Here is a 12,594-nt window from a genome sequence, read left to right on the forward strand (position 1 = left end):
GCAAACAACTACAGAAGAGGCTACACTAAGGTGCCCATCCGTCCCAACTGCTGTGGGACACTCATGCATCTGAAGACATTGCCCCATGTCCTGTCCGGGTCCTTAAATGTCCCGCTTCAGCCATTGGCCAGCTGCTGCCACCGCTGCTGCCTGCCTCCCTCTCTCCCTGGCCCCCGGCCAGCAGGATGGCCGGCAGTTTGCCCGGGCTGGCCCTGTGGCTGGCCTGTCCAGGCACACCAGGCAGAGGCCCGCCCTCTGCCACCCTCACTCTCTTTGCTCCCTCCACTGGTTAACGTAGACTGGAGATGAATATTTTCCCCCCAGTGTCACACTGAGGTCGCTGGTACTTCTTCCTCACTTTTGTTTCAGCTTTCTTCAAGTAGCTAAATCCAGGAGTGAAGCATGACAGATAAGAAGGAAAGCTGAGGAACACATGCGAAAGCACTTCCATTTCTAACCACTCTCTGTTGCACTGAGTCTGTATCCTGCGCTTTTCAGCCAGGGAGAGAATTTTATGAGGCCTTAACTCTTAGTAAGTTGTAGAATGCTTAGGTTCTTTTCAACTATTTGCCCATCTCTTGCTGGCTAACTCAGGGTGAACAAAAATGGGCCCTCCGTTCCTTTACCACAGCTAAAAGGCCTGTATTACAACATTGGAAAAATTAAAAACCCATTTACGATAAATCAATGGATTGAGGAACTTAGACTTCTGCCAACATTTGAACTCATGGCCTAGAGACAGCAGTTTAATAAGGACTTATTTTTAGATAATTGAAACTTGTTTATAGAAACTTATGTCTAGATCTTTCACCACAGTTGTTGTGTTTTTGTTTATGTATCGTATTTTGTTGATGGATTTTTAATTTTTTTCCCTTATCCTCTTTCCGGTTTCGAAAGGGGAAAAAACTATTAAATTCTGAAAACATTTTTATTTTCGGCATCCGACACTAAATATACAAGCTAGAGTCAGATGGTAGCCATGCTGGCCAGATGTAACAGAATTTGAGTGCAATGGCACCTTTAAGACCAACAAAGTATAATTCTAGGCATGTTGATTAGATCAGGCCCTCGCTCCTACTGTAAGAGAACTGACCCTTGGGCTGAAGGAGGAGGAGTGAGGGTTAAGGTGCCTATAAGATTGATTTGCCATTTGTCCAATTGTGATAATTAGTAATTGTTTTATGGACTGTTTTATGGGTTTTATTATATTTGCTGATGTTGGAAACCGCCGTGAGGCCGTTGGAGACCAGTGGTATAGAAATCTATAAATAAATAAACAATTACATAAGCTTTTATGTGCATGCATACGAAAACTTATATCCAGAATTAAACTTTGTTAGTCTTAAAGGCGTCAACTGGACTCAAACGTAGCTTTACCCACCACAAGGGTTAACATTTCAGCCCTGCATTAATGATTATGTCTTTTTCTGGTCAACTGCTCCCCCTCCCTGCACACACTGTGTACTCCTCCACCCGGACTCTGTCTTTTTAAGGGGCAGGGAAGAGTTTGATGTGGCCCAACCATGAAAAAGAAAGAAGCAATCCCTGAACAACAGGCATGACGACCCTAATCTATTTATACTGGCTAAAGAACAAACAATACTGTCATCCGGTATTTAATTTATAAGGCGAGACATGGTTGCTTGTAATTTTTTTTTAACCCCTGCAAAAGAGGGTTGGCTGGTAATAGATTGTCTTTCAGCCTTGATAAACAAAATAGTTTCTGCAGAACTCTGGGTTCTGCAATCCAATAGGAGACGGATGATTTTGGAACACCTCAATGAAGAAGAAAAAGAAGTAGGGCTGGTTTTTAATACCCACATTTCACTACCTAAAGGAGTCTCAGAGCGGTCTACAAACACCTTTCTCTTCCTCTTCCCACAACAGACACCCCGTGAGGTAGGTGGAGCTAAGAGACCTCTAAGAGAACTGCTCTGAGAAAACAGAACTGTGACTAATCCAAGGTCACCCAGCTGGCTGCATGTGGAGGAAGAGTGGGGAATCAAACTTGGTTCTCCAGATTAGAGTATGCCACTCCTTAACCACTATACCATGCTAGCTCTCAAGTTTTAAGTAATCTTAAATAATCTCAAAGTGGAAAAAGTAACTTTCTGTAGTGGAATTTCAGAAATACTCTGGTTTCCTGGGTCATTAAGGGCTACAATGGCTTTAGGGAGGATTCAACTCTGGGCTGCAGTGGTTTAGTGCAGCGGTCCCCAACCCGTGGTCCAGGGACTGGGACCGGTACGTGGATCAGTCAGTACCGGGCCACAGCTCCTCCTTATCCTCCTCCCTGGCTGCTGCCTCGGGGGCTGCCCTTCCACTCTGCTGCTGGCTCACCTTTGGTGCTCTCAGGCGGCCACCATGGCTGGGGCTCCCCCTCGGCGTGGCACTGTGCAGCTGCTGCTGGCAGCGCCCCCCAGTGGGTGGCGGGAAGTGAGGGGCGCTGGTGGGAAAGCAAGCAGAGCAGGGGCTCAGGCGGCAGCAGCAACGTCCCTTGGCAAAAGACTACCTCCCCCCCCCCAGGGCCTCAGTAAAACTGTCAAGCGTTGACCTGTCCCCGGTGATAAAAACATTGGGGACCACTGGTTTAGTGGACTGGTTTCTAAGCTACCCCTGGAAAGATAAACTAGAGCAAGAGAGAGAGAGCATCTTCCCAGGTTGTTGGAGTGTACCTTCAGAGGTCAAGCTTGGCTGGATATGCTCCTCCTACTATTACCGCTGGGGAGGAGCTGGGCTCAGTGGCAGAGCAGCTGCTTGGCATGCAGAAGGTCCCAGGTTTAAGACCCAGCATCTTCCATTCAAAGGCAATAGCTGACGTGAAAGACCTCCACCTATGACCACGTTTGACAATACCAACCTTGTGTCTGATTCTGCAGAAGGCGGCTTCATGTGTTCATCTCTGGTTCTGCAGGTTTTTGTAATGTTTCCGAAACCTGCCAAACCATTTTTATTTTTAGCAAACACAATTAATGGGATAACAGGAAATGGGCCTGCACTCTGAGCCACCGTGGCTTTGTCATAAGCCCTTTAACACTTCAGAAATCCTATTAACCTAAGCCTTTTCCAGGACAGTCCTTTTGCACATGCATTCTGTAGGAATATAGTCCCCAGGCCTAACTTCACATATTTTGTATGTTTTTTAATTAATTTCCTCCCATTCTACTTGTGCTTTACGAGCCAACTTGTTTTCTCCTGTTGCATATATTTTGTGGTCTGCTTTCAGGATGAAATGAATATTCACACCTTTATTCAAAGAGTAATTAGATAGTGGGATTCACTGCCAGGTAGGACTGTCGGCTCCATATTGGGAAACACCTGGAAATTGGGGGGGGGGGTTGGGGAGGGGTATAATGCCATAGAGTCCACTGTCCAAATGCTCTGGGGCATTCCTAATGCCGCGACCCTTTAATGTAGTTCCTCATGTTGTGGGGACCCCCAGCCATAACATTATGCAAGTGTTCTTTCACAGAAATTAAACCGAAACTGAGCAATGGTGTGAAGATCCATGATTCATGACTGTATATTAATTGTCTTTTTCCCTGGGGTTTCTCAGTTCAGTTCTGCATCTTGTCCCACCATGCCGATCTCCCTCTTTTCCGCTGCTCAAGACAGAGGAACGCTCTATCTCGATCTACCTCACAAGGCTGTTGTGTAGATGGCGCCCCACCCAGCCAAGCTGCCTGCCCTGCCATGACCCCTGTGAAAGGGTCGTTCAACCCCTAAAGGGGTCCCAACCCCCAGGTTGAGAACCATTGCTCTGGGGGAACTGATCTCTGCCACCTGGCTATCAGTTGTAATCCCAGGGGATCTTTAAGGCCTGCAGCCAGAAGTATCAACATTGTAGAGCGAGATTTATAACATCGGGGCGGGGGGGGGGTGCCCTCTCTGTTTTGTACAGGTGAATTTGCCCGGGGAGTCGTCACAAGCCACCTTGCTACAACTAGCCTCTGTAAAGGTACAAGCAGACCTTTGAGCATGTGCAGAATGTTTTTTACCCACCGACCAATAACCACAATTAGGCTACTAATATGGGAACTGGGTCTGAAGTTCAGCTGGGGTTAACTCTAGAATCTTTCGCAACAAAAAAAGAGAAGAGCTTTACTCCAGAGGCCGAACGGCTGATGAGGCAAACCACTCACGCATTCTTAGGAAGCTCCCAGGGAAGCTCTAAATAATTCTGTGCCAGGGACAATGATCCGGAGACTGGAAACGCACTCCACATGCGCACAATGCTTCCCCTCACTGCACTGGAACAACACACTCTTGCTTTGTTCATTGCCTTGAGGCTAAGGAGGTAAGGCAAGGCATGAATATTCCGATTCAATAAATATCGACCTGGTATCAGGTTAGGAGGAAGCAGTTAGCTGGCAGGTGCAACTTGGGAATCTCCCGTTTTAGTCATTAAGACTCGGATTCCTATGTTCTTTCCCCCCTATCTTACCACACCTTTGCCTTCCCATCACAGTGCTGTCCTTACGGCATCTTTTGAGTGGGGAATGGAAGTCCTGTAATTATAACAACAAAGGCCTCGGTATGATCCAAAGCAAACCACTTCCCCCTGACTAGTTGGTGGTTTGCTATACGGCAGATATATGGCCGGTTGTGATGACTACTCCACAAATAAATCGGAGAGGGGAGGCGGTGATGGGCACTAAAAGCTCAATCCCTTTTTACGTTTAGCACATAGTTGGGTTTTCCAGGTATCCTTTGCTTTAGTCTGAAAAAATGTCCATCTCTTCAAAGTCACATTCATTATTTGTTTTATTTAAATGTCGGTAAGCCATTCAAGGGATTGATTGGACATTTAAAATATCGCCTTTTTACCTGATCAGGGTCCGCAAGGCAGAGAATGTAAAGAAACCATTTAGAACCATAGAAATGTAGAGTTGGAAGGGTCCATAAAGGCCATCTAGTCCCAACCCCCTCAATGCAGGATCAGCCTAAAGCATCCCTGATAAGTATCTGTCCAGCCACTGCTTGAAGACTGCCAGTGAGGGGGAGCTCACCACCTCCTTAGGCAGTCGATTCCGCAGCTGAACTATTGTGACAGTGAAAATCTTTTCCTGCTATTTAACCAGCACCCTTCTACACGTAGGTTAAACCCATTACTGCGGGTTCTATTCTCTGCTGCCAACAGGAACCATTTCTTGCCCTCCTCCAAGTGGCAACCTTTCAAATAAAGACAGCAATCATGTCAGCTTCCTCTTCTCCGGGCTGAACATTCCTGAATCCCTCAGCCTTTTCCTATAGTGCTTGGTCCTATGAACAATTTAAAATTTCAGTCTTCCGCAGGGCCTGCAAAACGGAGCTCTTCCACCAGGTCTATGATTGAGGCCAGCGTGGCAAGGAAGATCTGACTGGGCCCCCCAGCGTTCAGAGCATGGCATCCGCTAGGCAATCTGCACTTCCCCTCCCGCTCCTGTATTAGTTTTCCTTTTGAGGGGTTAGTGGGGTGCAGCACGCCATGGCCTTTAAATGTTTTTAGGAGTCTATTGTACATGGAGATGTCCGGTATGGTTTTTAATTCGGACAAACTGTAACCCGCCACGAGGTAGTAGTGAGAATGGCGGGCAATAAGTCCAAATAATAAATCAGTACATTCTAAAATAAATAAAAACACATAAACAAACAATACCGGAAGCAGGGAAGGAGGGTCAATGATTGTTATTGGCAGCATGCCAAATGAAACAAAGGGGTCTTGGCATACTGGTGGAGGACATTGGGAGAGGAGTAAATCTGCTGAAATAGGCAAGACCTGTAGTATGCATGATTCAACTAAATGTGAAGAATGTCCTACACGGGGCACAGGAGATGTTGTGTTTGTGGACATTCAGAAATCGTGAGCTTAGAGCAAAGACTGGAATCCTGAACTCGTTAGGGATTCACCAGTTCCTGGTTTCTAACCTATCAGCAAACAGACTTAGGGACCTATCATGGGTCATGATATTAAGGGCCAATCGGGTGTCTAGGTGGGAGTCTCAAACATGTACATAAATTTCACTTGTCCGTGTTCAGTGTTTTCTGGTTCTAGTACAGTGTTGGTTGTTTGGTGCTGAAGTGTCAGTCTTTACTGAACCCACAAATTGAATGGGAGATGTGTAGTTACCATAGGAACTTTCTGGTATTTTTTTTAAATACTCTCCTCTTATGTCCTAACTGGATCAACAGGAAACGTCCTGCTCATTTGAGCACACTTTCTCTGAGAATGCTTTGAGAAGAGAACAGTTAGATTGCTAAGACTCTCTCCCGCCGCTCACTTTGCAAAGTTGTTTGATTTCTCACTAAAGCTATTTATTCTTTAAGCAGCCAGTGCTGCTCACTTTGCATACTTAAAATCTGCAAAGAGAAACACCCTCTGAAAGAAATTCCAACGGTTGGATGGCATGGTGGAGAAAGGCCTGTTGTGCTTTTTCCAAATGCCTAGCCTCATTTGGCAGGAACAACTGAAGCAGACCCTCTGAGAAAGACTGGAATGAGTGGGCAGCTTCATATAGTAGAAGGCAGTCCTTAAGATACGTTGGTCCAAATCATAAACAGCGTTAAAGGTCAGTATTAGGACTCTGAAACGAGCCTGGAAGCAAACTGGAACTAGGTGTAGATGGGAAAAGACTGGAGTGATATGATCCCTACAGCACTCTGACCACAGCATTCTGTACCAACTGTAGCTTCTGGACAGTCTTCAAGGGCAGCCCCATGTAGAACACACTGCAGTAATCTAGATGTTGTTGAGGCAGATATCACATTAGCAAGACCACGTGATTACCATGTGCTACATACCTAGTGCTACATACCTAGTGGTGTGTGGAGGTAGTACTATTACTAATTCAAAGCAACATCATCAAGATGGACCACCCTATCTCATGACATCATGGAGCTCTACCCAACAAATCTCCAGGTTTTCACTGGGGAGGGGAATCTGGTATGCTTGTATTGTATTGAATCTGGTATGTTTACCCCTCCTCTCCAAAGGTTCTCCTGTCCAATCACCATAAAATTTCTGGCTGGGGTCCCACCATCAGATAAGAAGTGATGTGCGAGCCCTCAGCCTGCAGGGTTGGTATGTCTGCCTTGAGAAAAACCTGGAGATTTTGGCAGTCCAGCTCAGGAAGGCATGGCGAGGACAGGGGAAGAAGATCAGCGGGGTATAATGCTACATAGCTTGCCCTTCAAAGCAGCCCTGATCTCCACGGGAACCAACCTCTGTTGTCCGGAGTTCAGCTGCAATTCTGGGAGCTCTCCAAATCCCACCTGGAGATTGATAACAACAACTAAGCCCCTGGGGTAGTCTCTAGCCCAATATTTCACATCAAAGTGAATGCCCACACCCCTAGCCATGTATCTATCTGTTCTTAGAGCCAACAGGTGTTTACTTTCCAATTAAAACCAGGGAGCAATCCTTCGCTCAACGCAAGACATCAATTGTACCTGTCTTGCGGGTAATGCAACAAGGACTCAAGAGGCGCACAAAGGAAAATCAAAGTGAAGTTTGAATTCTGGGCATCAGCTTTCATCTGTATGCATATTTCTTTGAGTATCTGGAACTCTGGGTATAAGCTTTCTCAAGGCCATGCACGAGACGTTTTCTTTTTTTGTGAGGGGGGGGGATTAACCTCCCCAAAAGATTAAATAAAATAAGACAAAAAGTGACTCACTGAATCAAGGAAGCAAGGGTACAAGATAGAATGATAACAGAAACAGTTCTAGAATTCAAGAAAAAGTGAGAAAGCACTACTTAAGTTTTGCAATGTCCCCCTCCCTTAAAAAAACAAAATCTTGCGCCGGGCCCCCAGGAAATGCCCCCAGGCCGAGCCCTGCCTGTGCGCCCCTGTCGCTCCTTAAGCCCAGCATGAAACTAGGTTGGCCTCGCCCGTCAATGAGCAGACAGGCCAGCCGGGCGACTCAGGATACCGGGGGGAGGGGCTTTCCTGCCCACCCCCACCCCCGAGGGGGCTGCCTGCCTGCCTCCACCCGCGCGGAGGGTCCGGGAAGCCCTTGCGCCGGGCCGGTCGGCTGGCCCCTCCTCCTTTCCCTCCTCCTCCTGCTCGGCGGCCGCCCCGGGGAGGATGCTGGCGCGGCGGGCGGCGGGGCCGGGCGGGAGGGCTCTGGCCATCGGGGCGGCGGGGCGGTCGGGCGCGCTGGCGGACTGTCGCGCTGTCGCCGGGCTGCCGCGCTGCCGCCATGGCCGTGGGCTCGGGCGAGCTGGTGGCCTTCGCGCTGGCCGTGGCGGGCTGGGTGCTGGTGTCGTCCACGCTGCCCACCGACTACTGGAAGGTGTCGTCCATCGACGGCACCGTCATCACCACGGCCACCTTCTGGGCCAACCTCTGGAAGACCTGCGTGACCGACTCCACCGGCGTCTCCAACTGCAAGGACTTCCCCTCCATGCTGGCGCTCGACGGTCGGCCACTGGCGCTCGCGGGGGCGGGCACGGGCGGGGGGGGGGGGCGACGGGTGCGGGATTCCCTTTCTGACCCCCCCCCCGCCCATGTGCGCCTGGAGGGCGCCCTGATTTCGCCTGTCATTGCTCGAACGGCGTGGGTAGGAGATCCCGCAGGGGGTTTGCCGTGGCCTGCCTCTGTTCCCCTGGTGTTCCCTGAAGGAACTGCCGGTCAAATCCTTGCCGGTCTCCCGTCTAAATACGAGCCTCGGTCGGCCCTGCTTAGCTTCCGAGATCTGCCTTGCGTGCGCGATCCAGGTCAGGGTGGAGACCGGCAGAAGGGTTGGGATGAGGCAGGGAGGAGGAGTAGACCCAGATCCTGTGCGCCCTTACTTGGCAGCAAGCCTGCTACACTCAGAGGGTCTTCTTTCCAGGGAGGGACATGCACATCAGGATGAAGGAGTTGCAGATAGCAGAATTTGGGGGAGGGGGAGAAATTTACAAGCTGATCTCTCATTCCTCTACAAGCTGAAATCCAAAGATTTGACTTGGGCAGGGGTAAGGTGGAGGATTTTCAGTAATAAACACACAGAGACCACTGTGGCATCCTTCCTCTCAGCTGTGTTTTTTGCTGAGTTTGCACAGAGCTGTTCTTGTGTAGCAGTTCTCTAGGAGCTCCCTCAGCCCCCCCCCCATCACAGGGTATTTGTTACGGGTTGAGGGAAGGGAAGGATATTTGTAAGCCACTTGGGGACTCCTTCAGGTAGTGAAAGGTAAAGGTAAATGTATCCCCTGTGCAAGCACCAGGTCATGTCTGACCCTTGGGGAGATGCCCTCAAGCATTTTCATGGCAGACTCAATACGGGGTGGTTTGCCAGTGCCTTCCCCAGTCATTACCGTTTACCCCCCAGCAAGGTGGGTACTCATTTTACCGACCTCGGAAGGATGGAAGGCTGACTCAACCTTGAGCCGGCTGCTGGGATCGAACTCCCAGCCTCATGGGCAGAGCTTTCAGACTGCATGTCTGCTGCCTTACCACTCTGCACCACAAGAGGCTCTAGGGTCCAAAAGAAACCAGCTCTTCTGCTCCTGGGTATTGCATTGACAGACATATATAACAGTCCTCTGTGAACTATTATATGCACAGGCAAAAATGTAAAGCCTTGGTGGGAGGGGGGACCCAATACATGAGTTAACCCCCCCCCCCTTTCTCCAGATATTCCTAAAGAGAACATTTTGGCCGGTCTTCAAACTTTACTACCTAACCAGAACCAGAGTACAAAATATTTGTTCCTAAAAAAAGAAACACACCGATCTGGTTGCTGATAGTCCTTCATGAATGGCATACACTGCTGGCACAGGACACCAGAGCTGCAGTGTGCTTGGGCCCGGTTTTTATCTCCCCCTCTCAAAAGCTGCTTTATCAATCGATCCCAATGTCTCACCCGTGGTTGCTCTGCACTCCAAAGGCACATTGGGGGATCCATTTGCAACAGATTCTAGCCACCTCCTGCTTGCATGGATAAAAACCCAGAAATAATAATCCTGGAACGCAGACTGTGTAGTAGGATATTTGGGGCATTTTTCTCCCCCACTCCTGCCCCCAGTATGTGCAACTGCTAAGCTTATCATGGAGAATATCCACCTGTTGGGACGGATGTATTTCTAAGGGTGGTGGACAAAATTCCCTTAAGGGATGTTTTAGTCTTTCTCTGTGAATCTATGGGAGAAGATCTGAAGGCATGTACCTGCACACAAAAGCTTAAATTGGAATTAGAATTAAACTTGGCTGGCCTTAAGGTGCCTCTGGACTCAATCTACATATCTGAGACAAATCTTCTTTTGCAAATGTCTGGAGCTCCCCCAACCCAACTGGCAGGCCACAGTACCTGGCCGCTCCCTAATTCAAAAGGGACAGCTACTTGTCTAGGTTTGCCAACTCCTGGTGGGGCCTGGAGATCTCCTGGAATTCCAGCTCATCTCCAGGCAACAGAGAGCAGTGCTCCCACAGAGAATGTCTAGGAGTGTGAACTTGATGGTATTATACTCCACTGAGGTTCTGCATGGATGTTCTACGATGCTTTATACTGAACGGACAGTCTGATCCTATGAATATTTCTATGAACGTAATCCCACAGAGTTCAGTGGTTCTGTTGAATTAGGTGAGATTTATTTCCTAGTAAAAAACGAGTAAATATGCCACTATCTTTTTCTGTACAAACTTCAGAATCAGTCTCGTGAGTTCATGGAGAGGGAACTGGCACCTTTACTTGGACCAAAGAGGCAGGGATCGATAGGAAATGAAAACTGCAGCCTAGCATGGTGTGACGTTAAGAGAGGCAGACTCTGATCTGGAGAGCCGGGTTTGATTCTGCACTCCCCCACATGCAGCCAGCTGGGTGACCTTGGGCCATTCACAGTTCTCTCAGAGCTGCTCTTGGAGCTGCCTCAGCCCCGCCTACCTCACAGGGTGTCTGTTGTGGATTGAGGAACTGATAGATGTTTGTAAGCCGCTTGGGGACTCCTTCTGGGGGGGAAAGCGGGGTATTAAAAACCCAGCTCTTCTTCTTCTTCTTCCTTCTTCCTCCTTCTTCTTCTTCCTTCTTCTTCTTCCTCCTTCTTCTTCTTCCTCCTTCTTCTTCCTCCTTCTCCTTCTCCCTCTCCCTCTCCCTCTCCCTCTCCCTCTCCCTCTCCCTCTCCCTCTCCCTCTTCTTCTTCTTCTTCTTCTTCTTCTTCTTCTTCTTCTTCTTCTTCTTCTACCGAGTCACATGTGCTGCATTGACAGAAGTATAGAGTTGTCCATTGTGAAACCAGCTGTGTATGTACGTGTTCCCTTGCAATCACACCTTGCTCTCAATTTCAGCAAGGCGTTTTTGGAAGCCGACCTGGCTTCCCTGCTTGGCATGGCTGGGCATCCGTCAGGGCCCAGGAGCTGGCAGGGGGCCACCGCTGACTGAAGTTCCTGAAACCAGTTCCTGATGCCAGGCCTGTCACTTGCAGGTGGCTGGCAAGGCAGGGTGGCAAGGAGAAGCTGCAGCCAGCCCCACCCCACCCCACTGTGCCGACTGCGCTGGCTCTGTGCCTGCCTTCCCAGCAGACAGATCACTCATTCGCCCAGACAGCTGATGGAGAGACCAAGGCAGTTTAGGGGAGACAGAGCAGAACAGGGAGGGGCTCTCCCTTTCCCCGGGAGTTCTGCCCCCCTCCTTGTCCTTTGTGATGTGAAACATCTTTTTCTGCAGAAGGACAGTGAAGCTAGCAATGCAAATGACTACAGAAGGGGTGGGGCTCTTGTGTGTTCCAGTTCTCCTTGGTGGGGGGACTCAAGTGGGCTCTGGCTCTCCTGTTTGGGGGGTGGGAGACTCACACAGGCTCCAGCTCTCCAGTTGGGGAGGGACTCCTCAAGAAGGACAAAGGAGTGAGAAGAAAGCCCCCTCCCCTCTAAGGAGAACCAGAGCACAGCCCTGCCCCTTCCATAGTCATTTCCGCTGCCAACTTCACTCTCCCTGTGCAGTAAAAGATGTTTTACATCGGGGGGGGGGGGGGAGGAAACCAACCTCAGGAATCACTAGAATCACAATCTGTTACGATTTATCCATTTCTCTAGCCCCTTTCATTGCGGAGTTATAACAAGAAATGTGCAGCAGGCACACTTCCCCCCTTATGATTTTGCAATATTATTTCTTGTATGGCAGAGTTACACACAGAAAGCATATGAATTTAGGCAGATTATGAGTGGATGGGCAGGAAGGAATGTGCCAGTGTTTGTCTCTTGTGTCCCTTTACATACCCTTTACATACCTTTCCCCTTACATACCCTGGGAATTTCTAATTGCCTCTGTGGGTAGGTGAATTTCCTTCAGGCCAGGCTGGATTCTGGAGATTTTTTTGGTGGAAGGATCACTTGGGCATGAAACTGGGGTCACCATGGGTGGGCGGGTAGTTGTGAGTTCCTGCATTGTGCAGGGGGTTAGGCAGACTGTGAGTGGGTGGGCAGGAAGGGATGTGCCAGTGTTTGTCCCTTGTGGCCCTTCCTTACATAACCAGGGAATTGCTGATCACCACTATGGGATGGTAGGTGAATTTCCTCCAGGCCAGGCTGGATTCTGGGGCTTTTTGGAGGTGGTGGTGGGAATTACTCGGGCATGAAATTGGGGTCACTGTGGGTAGGCAGGTAGTTGTGAGTTCCTGCATTGTGCAGGGGGTTGGACTAG

The 12,594-nt window shown here is 49.2% G+C and overlaps 1 protein-coding gene across 1 annotated transcript in view; it reads left to right on the forward strand.

Annotated features, from left to right (window-relative positions):
• The first annotated feature begins 8,094 nt into the window (after positions 1 to 8,094).
• The window catches only part of CLDN10 (claudin 10), a 33,800-nt gene continuing 29,300 nt past the window's right edge, over positions 8,095 to 12,594 (forward strand). Inside the window, 1 exon segment of the mRNA XM_077343902.1 lies at positions 8,095 to 8,401. Coding sequence (XP_077200017.1) covers positions 8,182 to 8,401 — 220 coding nt within the window. The 5' untranslated portion in view covers positions 8,095 to 8,181.

This window comes from Paroedura picta, chromosome 6, assembly GCF_049243985.1.
Source record: "Paroedura picta isolate Pp20150507F chromosome 6, Ppicta_v3.0, whole genome shotgun sequence".
Lineage (NCBI taxonomy): Eukaryota > Metazoa > Chordata > Lepidosauria > Squamata > Gekkonidae > Paroedura > Paroedura picta.